Genomic DNA, 17,326 nt, shown 5'->3' with positions numbered 1-17,326 from the left:
TGGGCGGGGTGGGGGGTATGTGGTGTCTTGTAAATGTAATCAGGTGGGGTGGTTCTTGTAGATACTTTCGGGGATGAGGGAACGTCCACCTTGATTGGGGGTAGGCCGGTGCTGAGGAGGGCCAAGGGCTGCTTGCAGGGCCTGGGGGGAGGACTGCTGCTCCTCCTGTCCCACATGGAGTTCTCAGAACTCTTAGCCTGATCCGGCCAGTTGGTAGCTCCCATTGTGGTTCAGCTGTTGTGTTGCACACAGTGCGGGACTCCCCCTGACATGACATAAAAATTGAGTGTAAAGTAGGTCCCCGCCGGACTGTAATCAGAACCTTGGCCGTTGTGAGGTTTATGTTGGTAATTGGACTCGGCCTGATAATAACACCATCCCATCCCCAACTACGCATCATTCTCACTGGATGAGGGGGTTATTAAAATCGAGGCTAGAGAGTGGTGAGAATGGGGAACTTGCTTCCACATAGAATGGTTCAAGCAGAGAGAATTGATGTAATTAAAGGGAGACTTGGTGCTTACATGAGGGAGAAGTGAATAGAGGGATATGTGAGCAAGGTGGGGAGGAGGCTCATGTGCAGCATAAACATCAGCATAGACCATTGGGACGGCACAGTGGTGCAGCCTCACAGCTCCAGTGACCCGGGTTCAATTCTGGGTACTGCCTGTGTGGAGTTTGCAAGTTCTCCCTGTGTCTGCGTGGGTTTCCTCCGGGTGCTCTGGTTTCCTCCCACATGCCAAAAACTTGCAGGTTGATAGGTAAATTGGCCATTAGCAAATGCTCCTAGTATAGGTAGGTGGTAGGGAAATATAGGGACAGGTGGGGATGTGGTAGGAATATAGAATTAGTGTAGGATTAGTATAAATGGGTGGTTGTTGGTCGGCACAGACTCGGTGGGCCGAAGGGCCTGTTTCAGTGCTGTATCTCTAAAACTAAAAACTAAAACTAAAACCAGTTGGACCAAATGGTCTGTTTCTGTGCTGCATATACTAGGTAATTCTATGTGCAGCACTGGTTAGACACAAAATAAAGCTCCCTCTATACTGTCTCATCAAACACTCCCAGGCCAGGTACAGCACAGGTTAGATACAGAATAAAGCTCCCTCTATACTGTCTCATCAAACACTCCCAGGCCAGGTACAGCACAGGTTAGATACAGAATAAAGTTCCAGCTACTCTGGCATTTCAGTAGACAAGCACTCCAAATCAGGCAGACCATCCCAATAGAACATCATTACTTTCCATAATAATCATCCTTGTGGCATTTCTGTGATTGTGAATTTAGTTCTGGGAGATTTGGTGCTGTGAACTCGTACCCTGTAGGAAACGACTGGCACCAAGCTCACTGCAGCACCAAGGAATGTTCACTTCTAGCAATCAAAATAGAAACTCATTGGAAGCAAAGGAGAAAAGCCCTGAAACTCCATGAATCCTGCTCCAATGACAGAAGCCCATGGGTCCCACAAAGCGTAGTAGAAATCTGGAACTCACTCCCCAAAAAGATCAATCAAAACTTTCAAGACTGGGATTGATAGATTTTTGTTAGGCAAGGGTATTAAGGGATATGAAACGAATGAGGTTAAGTGAAGCTGAGGTACAGATCAGCCATGATCTGATTGAATGGTGGAGAAGGCTCAAGGGCTGCATGGCCTTCTCCTGTACCTATGATCCTGATGTTGACCTGATCCTTGATTGTGGGAATGGTTTGATTTAAATGCTCATGGATGATGTAAAAGCAGATGGGAAAATACAAAAGGTACCATGGTGATTGAGTGGAAGCCCCGGAAGGGCCGAACAAGTGAGGTTCCCAATTTTATCTTCTGCACGTCCATGCTCCATGCTCTCTGACCAAGGCCATGGTCTCCCTAACACTTTGAATAGACATGACAGCCATTCTGCAAAGAACCCAAAGGCAGGAAAGAGACTCAACCGTTATTTTTTTGTAGCATGAGCCAAGTCAAATTGGCCCAATATTAACTCACTCAAAACCCATTCACTTAGACAGAGTTAAAGTCTGTATTCTGAGAATGTCAATGATTGGACAGAGTGCTGGATCTCAATCAGCAGCAGCAGGGACATTTACTGCTGCTGTTGAACATTTGGTGCCTTTCTGACCAATAGACAGAGTGAGCAAGGGTACTTGTTTCTGGGTGTATTTAGATGTACACACTATGGGCTATTTTTAGACTCCATCCAGTTGGGTATTTAACCCAATTTACCAATTGGCAATGGTAATGAATGGCTATACTCACATGGGTGGTACACTACCAGCAGTCATGGGGTGTACAGCTGTATAGAAAAATTGAAGATATTTAGGATCTCATAGATTACATTAAATGAGAAGGTACTTCAGCCAGTGTGGTAAGCTTGACCTGAACAATCTCCAGAAGTGAACCTAAAACCACCACCAACTATTTGCTTGTCTGTGATCTACTGAGCCTTCAAGCAGTTGATTGGAGATTGGGCTGATACAAAACTGGAACAGGAGCATTTGAAGGACTCTACAGGCAATGTCTTTAGGACTTTAGATAATGTAGGCTTCATCATTGCCCTCATTGTAAAGGTCGCTGCAGTTCTGACCCATCCTTCTCTGCCTCACCATCAGCCACCCCTGACAAGGTCTCTGCAGGCTTTCATTCTTGACCAATGCTTCTTCTTTCTCCATTCTTTCTTCATGTCCTTTGGTTTCCACTGCTGTGCCAAAAGAACGGATCTTCAACACAGCATTATCGTTCCTATCATCCACCCTGCAACGAGGACATAGACAACAGCAAAGTTATCTTGCTCTTTTAAATGGGGGACAAATCGACAATACTGTAATACCAGTTCCTTTCATTGAATTTTAACTCTGCTTGGTCTCATGTACAGGTTTAATCAATTAAATGATTGTGTCCTTTATTGAAAAGCCTGCAATATTGATGGAGAGAATACTATAAGAAATCAAAATACTAAACATAGTCTAAAATGTGTGGTGTAAGCACTGGTTGACATAACAGCTTCAACAGCTACACTGCAGAGCGCTAGAATTAGGAACCACCTCACAGTTTGTGACTTAATGAATGCCGGATCTCACCTGGAGCACCTGGAGGCCCGAGCAAAACTCAACAGTGTCAGTCATGTCTTGCAAATCACTCATAGGAAAACTGTTAAGAATATTCATCACGGTGGTGTACTTTCTTGACTGGGTCATGGTGTGTGATGGGGTGGATAGGAGATTAGAAAACCTCAAGTAAAATTCTGACACATTCAAGAAAGGTTGAAGATGTTTGGATTTTCCTCATTTTTTTGGGAATAGCACTACTGGGCTGGATTTTCCCATGGGCTTCAGAAGTCTGACATTGGGACCAAATGTGTGTCCTGAGCCTACAATTGTTGACGGAAAGACTGGCTCAGCAATCTTCCAGGAGGTGGGCTCCTAATTGGCTCCCTCCATGCTTGCCATCCTGTCTTGATGCAGTTGTCCTGATCAGAAGGCTGGCAGCTCTGGAGCCTGGGCAGCCCCACAGGGGATGTGGCAGATTGAGAGCTGCGACGGCACCGTGACATGGAGGCACCCTCGCTGAGCTGCACAGCAGTGCAGAAATAAACAAAATCTAGGCCATCAGGTTAATAGGGATGGAGGAGAAACCCCTCCGCTGGATTGGGCTTAGCTGAGATTGTGGTCTTTCATGCTCACAGGCCCATTAATGGAGCATGCAGGTTCCGGTTCTGATGACCCCTCAGCCTGCTGCAGGGAGGCTGCCTCCATTGAGCTGGTGGCCTCTGCAAGTGGTGGAGGGTTGTTCCGTTGGTGGTAAAATGCTAAAGAGGCCACTTCTAATTGGGGCCTTAATAAGCATAATTGTCTGCTGGCCTCCGTGGAGCAGGCAGCCGGTCCGAATCCCAGCCCGCCCCTGGGAAAGCTCCCCAGTAGCAGGATCACGTTGGGGAGCTGTTCTGATGCGGCTCCCCCTATTTTTCCACCTCCAAGTCTGCCATCACGGGGCCGGGAAAATTTAGCCCATTGTGTTGTGTTTGGTTCGTTCCAGTAACCTTTGTCTGAGTGCAGTAGCTGTTATGGATTGAAATGAAGGATCTAAGACACATTGCTGAGCATCATTGATGTTCAATAGTGCTGTGTTTTCATTCTTGTTGACATGCTGTTTCACCCACTGCCTGAAATTGGGCAGAGATAACACTCGAGTCTTTATATAGTGTAGCTAAACTCTTAGATAGCTCCATACAGTGGCTTATTCAGCCTGTTAATGGCATATGTCTTAGTAATTGTGGTCAATGTTCCCTCTCAGCCCCTTTGTACGCCACGCACAAATTGGCCTTCTTAAATTATCACGCATGCACAACTGTGCATAAAGAATTTAAAGGGGCCGCGCACTGAAAGAAATTGCCCACGCACTGGTAAAAAAATAGGGGGAATGTTGGTTGTGGTTGTTGCAAAGCAATAGTTGGCAACAGCTGGAAGCTGTCCATGATAAGCCAATAGTTGATGGCACCAATGACCTTCCTCCCAACTCCCAGCAAACTCTGCTCCTTTGACATTGACTTATTCCTTATTATTTGCTCCCCCTGGAATTCCCGCCCTGAAAACCTCCACCTTAGCATTGCCCCTCTTTGCTTCAAAGCAGAGGGAGTAGATAATGAGGAATAATTTGGTGTCAGGGGAGAGGATGGAATGGGAAATGCTGATCTAATTGTAACCTCAACTCCACATTTCCGCTTACCTCCAATAACCTTTCCGCCCCTTGCTTATCAAGATTCTATCTACCTCTGCCTTAAAAATATTCAAAGACCCTGCTTCCACTGCCTTTTGAGGAAGAGACTTCCAAAGACTTAATTTCAATTTTTTTTTTGTAGCCAATCAGAAGATAGTTTAGTAAAGATTGACCTGACCTGAATGACAAGTCATAAGTTTGATGTGGTTTTTTGGCTGTCTCCCGGAAATGAAAAGTGAAAAATAACGCTCTGACAGCTCTGGGAGGAGCATTCGGTGATTGGAGTAATTGGCGTTGAGGAAGCAATCCTATGTTCACCACTAATGTTCTGTGCTGTGGGCTGTGACCAATTGTGATTGAGAGGAAGTGAGTGAAGAGGCATATCATGTCTGCTGTGAACATGAGGGCCAGTGGATAAATGGGGAGAGTTAGGAATGTAAGAACACACAGACCTGTAGGGCTCTGTAAAATATGGGTCCCCGCCCCCTCGCCAGACCCCAATTCTATTGGACTAAGAAGCTGCCTATCATTGCCTGCAAGTTCCAGCAGAGAGGAGCAACCTGTGCTTTTCTGTTGAGGTAGGTTCGGGGGTCATGTACATGGGTGCAGTAGGGTCCCAATGTTCTTGGTGTCCCGGGGCCCTAGAATTCTTAGTTTGGCTCTGGGGAGAGATGGCAAACTAGTTACGTTTCCTCTTTAGCTTAATGGATGACTTTAAATGGAAGGGAGGTGCAGAGTGGTTAATCACCTCTTAATGTGTTGAGTTTTGGGATAATCTCCCTGTAAATATCTGTCAAGGTGAATATCTTCCTTTGAACTCACCGGATATACCAGTTCTCCCCAAATCCGTATTTCCTTCCGCAGATTCCCAAGCGAGGAAACAGGCACCTTGGGAGGCGACGCTCAAGAAGCAGAGTTGTTGCAGCAACCTTTGATTTCAGGAAACAGTTTAACAGTGAAGGTCAAAGAATTAATAAAACACAATGGCAAGAAAGAACGATTGCAACTTTGGGACCTGGGTTTCAGCTTGGTCTAGATACACGACTGAAGGTTTTCTCTTTTAAATAGAGGGTAACATTAGCACTCCAGATAGGGAAAATTTCATCACCTCCTGTACCCAACTGATAGGGAATCTTCATTCCTTCTATGAGGTGAAGATCTTTTGGGGGTAGGGTCTGGAGCAGGAAGTTTCTTTTAGCCTGTTGGACCCTGATGAATTGAAGTGTATTGGTCTCAAGATGAATGAAAGTAGGCTCCACCAGTGGAATCCAGGCCTGGGAAGTAATCTGAATATCTGAAGAGAGGGAACATTGTAAACAATGTTCGTGATGATCAGCCCTTGACATAGTGGGTCGTGGGGACATGGCCAGGATCAGTAACCTCACTGCACATGCTGGGTGGGCGCCTGAATTTCTAGCTGCATGGGCAGGCCAGCACAAGAGATGTACCCATAGTTATGGTCGTGTTTGCCTGTCCATGTAAATTGGGTGCCTCCCACTTTACTGGTGTTGGGGACATCAGTGGATGTGATCCTTTGTAACCATTGGGAACATATCCTGAGGAATTATGTTCATCAATTTTGTCACAAAAAACAGGAAAAATCCAACCCGGTCAATTACTGCCCTATCAGTCTATTCTCGATCATCAGATGAGTGATAGAAGGTGTCGTGACAGTGCTAGCAATCCGCACTTACGCAGCGATAACCTGCTCACTGACGCTCAGTTTGGGTTCCGCCAGGACCACTCAGCTCCTGACCTCATTACTTCCGTGGTCCAAACAGGGACAAAGGGATTAACCCAAGAGGTGAGGTGAGAGTGACTGCTCTTCACATCAAGGCAGCAAGGAGCCCTAGCAAAACTAGAGTCAATGGGAATCAGGGGGAAAATTCCCCACTGGTTGGAGTCATACCCAGAACAAAGGAAGATGGTTGTGGTTGTTGGACGTCAATGACCTCAGTCCCATGACATCACTGCAGGAGTTCCTCAGGGTCCCAGGCCCAACCATCTTCAGCTGCTTCATCAATGATCTTCCCTCCATCATAAGGTCAGAATTGGGGATGTTTGCTGATGATTGCACAGTGTTCAGCATCATTTGCAATTCCTCAGATACTGAGGCAGTCTGCGTACATATGCAGCAAGACTGGGACAACATTCAGGCTTGAGCTGATAAGTGGCAAGTTATATTCTCACCACACAAGTGCCAGACAATGACCATCACCAACAAGAGACAATCCAACCATCTCCCCTTGATGGCATTACCATCACTGAATTCCCCCATTATCAACATCCTGGGGGTTACCATTGACCAGAAACTGAACTGGCCCAGCCATATAAGTAATGTGGCTACAAGAGCAGGTCAGAGTAACTCACCTCCTGACTCCCCAAAGACTGTCCACCATCTACATGGCACAAGTCAGGAGTGTGATGGAATACTCTCCATTTGCCTGGGTGGATGAAGCTCCAACAACACTCAAGAAGCTCGATACCAACCAGGACAAAGCATCCTGCTTGATTGGCACCCCATTCATCACTTTCAGCATTTATTCCCTCCACCAACGATGCAGTGCAGCAACTCACTAAAGCTCCTTTGACAGCACCTTCCGAACCCGTGACCTCTACCACCGAGAAGGACAAGGGCAGTAGATGCATGGTAACATCACCACCTGCAAGTTCCCCTCCAAATCACACACCTCCTAAATTGGAACTATATCGCCGTTCCTTTACTGTCGCTGGGTCAAAATCCTGGAACTCCCTTCCTAACAACACTTTGGGTGTACCTGAACCACATGGACTGCAGCGGTGGAAGAAGGCACCACCTTCTCAACGGCAATTAGGGATGGGCAACAATTGCCGGCCTAGCCAGCGATGCCCACATCCCGTGAAAGAATAAAATAAAATACAGTATACAGAGCTGGAATAATAAAGTTATTGATGCCCTGTGAGGTACTGACTGAACCCCGGAATTGCGTTTTACAATGTTATTCTACAAACTTCATTTGTGTTCATATCAAGTCCCATTGATGACTATTTTAACAGAGGTATTAACTGATGTCAAATAAACAGGTTAACACCTCCATTAAAATAGCAGACAGAGGTGTTTGGAAGTAACATTGCACAATAGGATTCCAGGCTTTGCATTTGAGTTATTTTAATTGATATGAACAAAGAACACAGGTACTTAAAGACCACCAGGCCTTAGAGTGCTCACCCCTTCCAGTGGAGGTGCAGCCTTATTCCCCAACCTTCCAACATCTGGTGATGCTGGCACCTTAGGGAGGCAGGAAACAGAGTATGAACAGTGGCTGGTTTCATACAGGATCTGGGAATGTTACAGCACAGCAGAAGACCGTTGACCCAATGCTTTCTGAAAGAGATCTCTCTTTACTCTCATTCCCCTGCCCATTGTGGCTCTATGGCTCTCTGATTGATCTATCCACTTAACTTCATTTGCCTGCCCTTTCCCCATTTCATCACTGCATCTGTACTGACACTGAAAGAACAATCGATTTCACCCCAACCCTTTGGTCTTTCCTCTTTCGGCCATCGTGGCTGTGACAGTTCTCTGAAAAAGCTGTCCACTTAGACCCAGTCCCCTGTCATTTCCCCAGACTGTTTACAATTTTCCTTTTTGAAATTGTCATGCCAACTTGCTTTTTTGAATGATAATTTTCTTTAATCCACTGACTGGAGATCTGAATTTATATTTTTTGAAGAAATTTAAAAAAGAACAGATTAAAAAAAGATGACTTTGCTGGCTGCTTCGGATGGCCACCTAATTTGCAACACTGTATGCTACATTGCAAGGCCTGTGAGGAGAGAGGTGAAATGTCTGCTCATCCCAGGAGGAACCAAGACCCAGGAAGTTTAAGTGAACTACCTATTCTTTTTTGCAAGAACAGAAACACTGCTAGCATGTTTGACTCACTGGGTGACTGTCAAGTAACAAGCCCTTCCCCATCTGTGGTTTTAAGCTTGTGTTTCTCTACAGCAGCAAGGAGTAGCTTCTGGGCTCTGACACCTGCAGATCCAAGTGGGGGTCCCTCTATCTCTCTCCATTTCAGCTTACAAGCTTTGAACGCTGCCTGTTGACTAACCACTTTTGCATACTCCAGCCACAATCAGAAACCCCATTGGAGGAAATCATCCGCATCGCTGTCTCCAAGGGACCCATAAAAACCAGTCATCTACCTCTTCAAATTAAAAGACTCAGGACCACTGAATTCAGCTAGAAGCCAGTTGAAACGTCAAACGCCACAGACTGTATACTTCTTTTTTTCTATGGACTCTAACTCAAACAATCTACCTTTCCCCACTTAGTAACCTATTTATCTGTGTGTAAACCTCTTGTGTGTGTGTGTGTGTGTCTGTTTGTGTATGTGTGTGAGTGAAAGTTGGTGCGTAGTTTATTATTTTCATTAGTTTGGTTTCTGTACTAAAAAGTTAACCTCTTTCTTTGTTAAACTCAGGAAAACCTGTTTGATTGGTCCTTGTTATGATCATAGCAAGTACGTAATCAAACACCTACTGAATTGGCCAGAGCATCCATTTTAAGAAAGAATTAAACCTGTTGTGGTCAAACAAGGCGAAGGAAAAGAGGGAAGCCCTTTGACCCCTCCTCACTTGAACGTAACAGAAATTTGGGAGCTCGTCTGGGATCAAACCCAAAGACAAAGGGGAAATTGGAAGTGGAAAACCAAATTGATCCTTAACAATAATTTAAAAACTTCAATACAGGTTTTCTTGTGGTTTTCAGTGCTGGAGTACTAATATGTCCACATTCGAGGCCAGTACCTTTCTAGAACAAAGTGAAATAACCTGGATCAGGTTAAAAACCCTATCTGTTGAAGAGTTGAGGAATGTAGCTGGGAAGTTAGAGATTACTATCCATCCAAGAGCTGGGAAGCCTGAAATCCTAAAACTTGTGGTCAACCATTTTATATTGACACTGAAGAACTGGAGTCAGACATAGAATCTGAAACAGACAAAGTAGCAATAGCTAAGATACAACTAGAACAGAGGAGACGAGAAATAGAATTTCAGGAAAGAGAAAAAGAGAGAGCTTTCCAGAGAGATAAAGAGGAGAGAGAATTCTAAGAAAGGGAAAAAGAAAGAGCTTTCCAAAGGGAGTTAAGGCAGCTTGAAATGAATGTACCCAGTGAAGGCACCAATAGTGAGGGAACTGCCCCTAGCTCATGATTGGATGCTGAGTTCTGAAAGTTCTCCCAGTTGATCCAAAAATTCAATGAGAGGGATGTGGAAGCATTTTTCGTCTCTTCTGAAAAGCTGATGTGGCTGACAGAGAGCTGGACATTGTTATAGAAAAGCAGACAAACCGGAAAGCCCATGAGGTTTATTCACTGTTGCTTAATGAGAGTTCATCAGACTATGAGATGATTAAAAATGGGAGCATATGAGCTAGTACCAGAGGCATTCCATGAAAACTTCCCAACCCTCTGAAAGCAGCCTGAACAAACTTACCTTGAGTTTGAAAGAGTTAAGCAGCTTACTTTTGACTAGTGGATATAGGCATTTAAGATAGAGCCCACCTACGAAAACCTTAGAGAGGTGATCCTCCTCAAGGAGTTCAAAAACTCGCTTCCACTTTCCATAAGAAACCAAGTGGAGGAACAAAAGGTTCCAAGAGTCAGGCAGACAGCAATCCTGGCTGATGAGTATATGCTTATTCACACGTCCTTGCTCCAAAGGAAACCTTTCCATAATCACCTCCAAACACCTGAAAAGGATAGAAGGTGGGAGGGTAATAGGAGATGAACAGCCATGATGGAGAAAGGAGAGCTGGAAACACAGGGGCCCTCCTGAGGCCAGAAAGGAAGGTGCTGAGAACAGGAGTGATGCCTGAAAGCTTGTATGTTTCCATTGTAACAAGGCAGGCCACCTTTGAGTTGACTACTGGAAGTTACGGGGAAAACCCATAGGTTTAGTCAGGGTAGACCAGACCAGTGCAGGAAAAGGGGCCCTGGTGGAAAGCACAGGAGACCAGGCTGTGGCTTTAACTGCGGCAGTAAAACCCAGGAAACCTATCACTGAGAGTGTGGGAAAACCTAACAAAATCCCTGAGAATTACCAGGATTTTGTGTCCAGAGGAAAAGTGACCCCATACCCCTCGAGTGCGGCGTGTAAGCCCATAGTCATACTGAATGATACAGGGGCCACCCAATCCCTTCTGCTGGGAAAAGGCATTGCATGTGAGAGTGCTAGTAAATAGTATCGGAGTAAAGTATATGCCCATACCTTTAGATTGGGTGCACCTGGAGTGCGACTTTGTTTAAAGACCAATAATCGTGGGGATTGTCCCTTGTTTACCTGTGGATGGTGTTGAGCTGCTCCTGGGTAATGATCTGACAGAGGCGAAGGTGGTAGCTTCCACAGTGGTTTTAGAGAGACCGAAAGAGATCAGGGAGACGGAGCAGTTACAAGAAAAGGACCCTGGCATTTTTCCTGACTGTGTGGTGACCTGGTCCATGGCCAAACAAGCTCCATCAGAGGAGGCTGAACTGGCACTGCAGACAGATGACCCTACTGTCTGGTTATCTGAAACCTTCTTTGGGTAGTTAGAGGACCCAAAGGATGGGTTAAACAGGTCTTCCTTGGTCGAGGCTCAGCAAGCAGACCCAGGTTAAAAAAGTTAGCACAGACTGTCCAAACAGAAGCTGAAGCAGAGGGAGTCCCAGAGTGTTACTATTTAAAGGATGAGATACTGATAAGGAAGCGAAGACCCGCTCACAGACCTGCAGATGAAGAGCGGACAGTGGTTCACCAGGTAGTGGTGCCGTTGAGGTTCCAGAGGGAAATATTGAGAATAGCCCACGCACTTCTAATAGCTGGACGTGTTGGTATCCGAAAAACCCAAGCCCACGTCAGACAGCATTTTCACCAGCCACAACTCCACAAGGATGTGGTGGAGTTCTGTAAGGTTTGTCATACGTGCCAGGTTGTGGTGAAGCCTCAACCTGCAATAAAACCTGCACTCCTAATTCCCATACCGGCTTTTGGGGAACCGTTCAGCAGAGTGCTGGTAGATTGTGTGGGGCCCCTGCTGAAAGCAAAAGTGGGCTACCAGTATCTGCTCACTGTTATGGATATGGCTACCCAATTTCCAGAGGCTATCCCTCGAAGAACTATCTCTGCCAAGGTAGTGGTGGAGGGACTAACCCAATTCTTCATTCAATATGGGCTGCCTTCTGAGATCCAGTCGGATCAGGGCACAACTTTTATGTCCAGTATTTTTCCAAAGGTCATGGGTAATCTGGACATAACCCAGCTAAAGTTCTCAGCTTACTGCCCACAGTCACAAGGGGCTTTGGAACGGTACCACCAGACCCTAAAGAGAATGATCCGGGCATACTGCTATGAGTACCTGCATGACTGGGACAACGGGCTGGGATTTCTTCTGTCAGCCCAGAGACCATGTGTTAGCGCTATTACCAATACAGGGAGAATCATTGAAAGTCTGGTTCAGTGGCCTGTACAGAGTAATAAAGAGAATTAGCAAGCTGAATTATATAATTGACACCCCAGGTCGTAGGAAAATGCAAAGGCTGTGCCACATCCATATGTTAAAATGGTATCACAGCCAGGAAGGGGACAAACAAGCACAAGTCTGTCAGGCAGCCAGGGAAGAGTAGGGTGAAAGGGAGAGTGAGGACAAGTTAGAGGGAGGCCAGGAGGATTGCAAATCAAACCCCCGACCGTCTGGTTAGCTATTTAAATGCAGAACAGAGAGGAGACCTAACAAGACTACTCACAGTGCTTAAAGGGATCTGCAGGGAAAAACCAGGGTGCACAACCCTAACTCTACACAATGTGGATGTAGGAGAGACCCCTCCCATAAAACAAAATCCCTATCGCCTAGGTCCTAGAAAACTGACCCAGGTGCGGGAGGAAATTCAATATATGCTGGAAAACAAGCTGATTGAGCCCAGGCAAAGCAGTTGGAGTTCCCCAGTTGTGCTGGCGCCCAAACCCGATGGCTCAACAAGGCTCTGGATTGATCACAGAAAGATTAATGCAGTGACCAGAGCTGATTGCTACCCAATTCCCTGCCTGGAAGACTGTATAAATAGAGTAGGAAACATCCCCACAGAACCAAAACAGACTTGTTAAAAGGGTACTGGCAGGTTCCCTTAACCACCCGAGCTAAAGAGATCTCGACTTTCCTTACCCCAGACAGTTTATTCCAGTGCTGGGTGATGCCCTTTGGATTAAGAAATGCCCAGCCACTTTCCAAAGGTAGTAGCTGGCCTGCCCAACTGTGTAATGTACCTGGATGATTTGTTAGTGTACAGTGACACCTGTGACGACCGCCTAGACCAGTTAGAAGCCCTCTTCCAAAGGTTATAGTCAGCTGACATAGTGGTAAATCTTGCAAGGAGCGAGCTCGCTAAAGCTCAAGTAAACTACCTAGGGTTTAATGTGGGTCAGAGGCGCGTGTTGCCCAGAGAGGCAAAGATACAGGCACTGATAGATTTTCCCGTCCCCACAATCAAACATGAAATAATGTGATTTTTGGGATGTATGGGTTTTACCGCAAGTTTATTCCAAACTTCAGCACTATAACTGCCCCACTGACAGACTTATTACAGAAACAAGTAAAGATAGTGTTGTCAGGGAGGTGCCAAACAGCTTTCGAGAGGCTGATAGCCATTTTAACAAATGAGCTGGTTCTGGCAGCTCCAAATTTTAACAAGCCATATAAAGTGACAGTTGATGCTAGTGACCTAGAGGTAGGAGCCATCCTACTCCAAGGTGATGAGGCAGGCATTGAGAAACCAGTTGGGTATTTCGCCAAAAAATTAAACAAGCATCAAATGAGATACTCTACTGTGGAGAAGGAAGACCTGGGACTGTTGCTGGCTCTCAAACATTTTGTGGTATATGCCCAAAATGGATATAGAGAGACCGTAGCTTACAACGGCCACAATCCTTTGACCTTTGTAGAGAGACGGATGAGTGTGTATGTACAGTTTGTTTTTAATTTGTGACCTCATAATGAAATGCTCCTGTTGTCACATTTCATTTCACATGAAGGGGAGCTGTCACACCAACTTGCTTTGTTGAATGATAATTTTCTTTAATCCACTGACTGGAGATCTGAATTTATATTTTTTGAAGAATTTAAAAAAGAACAGATGAGAAAAGGATGACTTTGCTAGCAGCCACCTAATTTGCAACACTGTATCGAACATTGTAAGGCCTGCGAGGAGGGAGATGAAATGTCTGCTCATCCCAGCAAGAACTAAGACCCATGAAGTTTAAGGGAACTACTCGTTCTTCTTAGCAAGAAAATACTGCTACCATGTTTGACTCACTGGGTGACTGTCACGTGACAAGCCTCTCCCCATCTATGGTTTTCAGCTTGTGTTTCTCTACAGCAGCAAGGAGAATCTTCTGGGCTCTGACACGTGCAGACCCAATTGGGGGTCCTTCTCTCTCTCTCTCTCTCCATGTCAGCTTACAAGCTTCAAACTCCGCCTGTTGACTGACCATCTTTGCATACTCCGGCTACAATCAGAAATTGGAGGAAATCATCTGCATCGCTGTCTCCAAGGGACCCACCGAACCAATCATCTACCTCTTCAAACTAAAAGACTCAGGACCACCGAATTCAGCTAGAAGCCAGCTGAACCGTCAAACGCCACAGGCTGTATACCCCTTTTTCCTACGGACTCTAACTCAAACAATCTACCTTTCCCCACTCTGTAACCTATTTGTGTGCATGCAAACCTTGAATGTGTGTGTGAGTGAAAATTGGTGCGTAGTTTATTATTTTCATTAGTTCAGTTTAGGTATAATAAAGTTAATCTCTTTCTTTGTTAAACTCAAGAAAACCTGTCCAATTGGTTCTTGTTATGATCATAGCAAGTAAATAATCAAACACCTACTGAATTGGCCAGTACATCGACTTTAAGAAATAATTAAACCTGTTGTGGTCAAACAAGGAGAGGGAAAAGAGGGAAGCCCTTCACCCCTCCTTAATTGACTGTAACAAAATATCTATTCAATTTCCACAGCTATGTCCAGACTGGCCAAGAGTGTGGGAAAATGGCGCACTGACAGGGAACACAAAAGTCCGAGTGTACGAAGCCTGTGTCCTCAGTACCTTGCTCTACAGCAGCGAGGCCTGGACAACGTATGTCAGCCAAGAGCGACGTCTCAATTCATTCCATCTTCGCTGCCTCTGGAGAATCCTTGGCATCAGGTGGCAGGACCGTATCTCCAACACAGAAGTCCTCGAGGTGGCCAACATCCCCAGCATATACACCCTACTGAGCCAGCGGCGCTTGAGATGGCTTGGCCATATGAGCCGCATGGAAGATGGCAGGATCCCCAAGGACACATTGTACAGCGAACTCGCCACTGGTATCAGACCCACCGGCCGTCCATGTCTCCGCTATAAAGACGTCTGCAAACGCGACATGAAATCGTGTGACATTGATCACAAGTCGTGGGAGTCAGTTGCCAGCGATCGAAGAGCTGGCGGGCAGCCATAAAGATGGGGCTAAATTGTGGCGAGTCGAAGAGACTTAGCAGTTGGCAGGAAAAAAGACAGAAGCGCAAGGGGAGAGCCAACTGTGTAACAGCCTCGACAAACAATTTTATCTGCAGCACCTGTGGAAGAGTCTGTCACTCTAGAATTGGCCTTTATAGCCACTCCAGGCGCTGCTTCACAAACCACTGACCACCTCCAGGCGCTTACCCATTGTCTCTTGAGACAAGGAGGCCAAAGAAGAGGAAGAAGATCGTAGTAGTGTCGATCGAGTGTTGTTTAAAGAAGTCTTGGATGTTTTGTAGGGCTAAAGAATAACTCATTTATTATTATACATATAACTATTTACACTATCCACAAGCCTTTCTAGCCAGCACACCTTGTGCTGCTTCTAGCTTCATCCCAGCCTGATACCCATTTGACTATTACATAATCATCACTACAGAGAGAGGGGTTTACTCACACTGTCTCAGAACATTAACTCTTTCAGGCCCTTATACTACAATTTCCTGTTTAAAAGCTATTCTGGATTCTATTTCCCCTGCTGTTTCTGGTGGAACATGCCATGCTCTGAAACCCCAATGTATAAAAAAAACTCTCAGCCTTTCCCTTTGAACTTTTGACGATGACAATAAAGATATACATGCTGGCTAATGTTCACCACTCAGTGGAAATGCAGCAACCTCCAGAAGACCACAGCTACCCATGTGGGATCATTAGATATCCTGAACTAATTTCCCCCTTCCCACTCCCCCCCCCCCCCCCCCCCCCCCGATATGTTCCAATGTCCTTGGGACCAAAAAGAAATTCAATTCACTTTTGCAACTTCATCATTCTGGTGCCGATATTCAAAACCTCAATGTCTTTGGAAGCTTTAAAAAAAATTGTACTCACGATGTGGGCAACTCTGGCAATGCTGCACTTATTACCCAACCTCAGTCACCCTGGGTAGGTGGTGGGCCTTCTTCTTGAAGTGATTTTGTTACATATGAGGGGCTTGCTAGTTTGCAGTCATGTGTGGGTTCGACCGGTTCCCCTTCCTACAATTTTTACAATATTGCTTTCCTCTGCACCAGATTTATTAATTCTCATAGCTAGGACATGATGGGATTTGAATTCTCACTCTCTGAGATAGTAATCCAGGAACATAACCACTACATCTTACTGATAATATGAAACAACCATATCACTTGGTTTTAGTCGATCAGTACCCCAGATAAAAAAAATCAGATGCACTCTCAACCGAAGGGAATTATACATATATTTTCCTTCAATTTTTACCACCAATATCCTCTTCTTCTCCTCTCCTGATGGCATTGGTTCTTTGTTGGGATATGGATCCTTTGAGTACCAGTGTTGGTAAGTAACGCAAATGTGAGAGGCATTACAGTTAAATTTCAACCTGTTCTCACTCAAAGTCCATGCGTGTAAGCAGTCGGGATTACTAGCAATGAGGGATTGGAACCCTGGCTCTTTTTCCCCTCCCTGACTGACTGCAACAACCCTCCTGCTGGGCCTCCACTGAGGTTAGGTATCCATTGATTTAACCAAATGAGAAATCATTTTAATGTCTCACCTGTGCTCTCCAGAGATCATCGTGCTGCTTTGTCACCCGTCGAATCAGTTCACCCATCATGTGGATAACAAGGAAAACCGTGATGGCAAAAGCAAGCAGGGTGTATGCGGCATACAGGAATCGTGCCATGTCGGGCTGGATCACTTCCCAATTGAGTGGCATGTTGACGAGCCCGAAGAAAAGGAGATACATGGTGAAGAGAACGGTGCTGAAATCCACAAAGTGATCCCACTTTGCAGGATCCAAGACTTGGAACAATAGGTGAATACCTGTAGAAGGCAAAGGACACTGTCAAACATTACATGTTACCAGTATGAGCCAAGAGGAGTAGGAAGAACAGAGACAGAGAGAATTGGAAAGAAAGGATAAAATGTAGACCACGGTTGTCCAACATACAGCCCGCGGGCCAGGATCCGACCCGCCAAAGGTTTCCATCTGGCCCACAGGTCTAAACTGTACCCAGGGCCGTTCCTCATCCTTGCCAGGGCTCCGTGACTGGAGATGGGAAATTCCCCTTTGTCTTTTTCTTGC

The 17,326-nt window shown here is 45.6% G+C and overlaps 1 protein-coding gene across 1 annotated transcript in view; it reads right to left on the bottom strand.

Moving 5' to 3' along the window:
- Positions 1-1,420: 1,420 nt before the first annotated feature.
- LOC137384536 (transient receptor potential cation channel subfamily V member 6-like) overlaps positions 1,421-17,326 on the bottom strand; it is a 57,078-nt gene continuing 41,172 nt past the window's right edge. Inside the window, exons 13-15 of the mRNA XM_068058677.1 lie at positions 16,796-17,064; positions 5,535-5,641; positions 1,421-2,750 (exon numbers count right to left, since the gene is read on the bottom strand). Coding sequence (XP_067914778.1) covers positions 2,528-2,750; positions 5,535-5,641; positions 16,796-17,064 — 599 coding nt within the window. The 3' untranslated portion in view covers positions 1,421-2,527. The remainder of the gene's footprint in view (positions 2,751-5,534; positions 5,642-16,795; positions 17,065-17,326) is intronic.

Source organism: Heterodontus francisci, chromosome 26, assembly GCF_036365525.1.
Source record: "Heterodontus francisci isolate sHetFra1 chromosome 26, sHetFra1.hap1, whole genome shotgun sequence".
NCBI classification, from domain to species: Eukaryota; Metazoa; Chordata; class Chondrichthyes; order Heterodontiformes; family Heterodontidae; genus Heterodontus; species Heterodontus francisci.
Note: the sequence above shows the minus strand (reverse complement) of the source record. Positions and strands in the feature narration are given on the sequence as shown.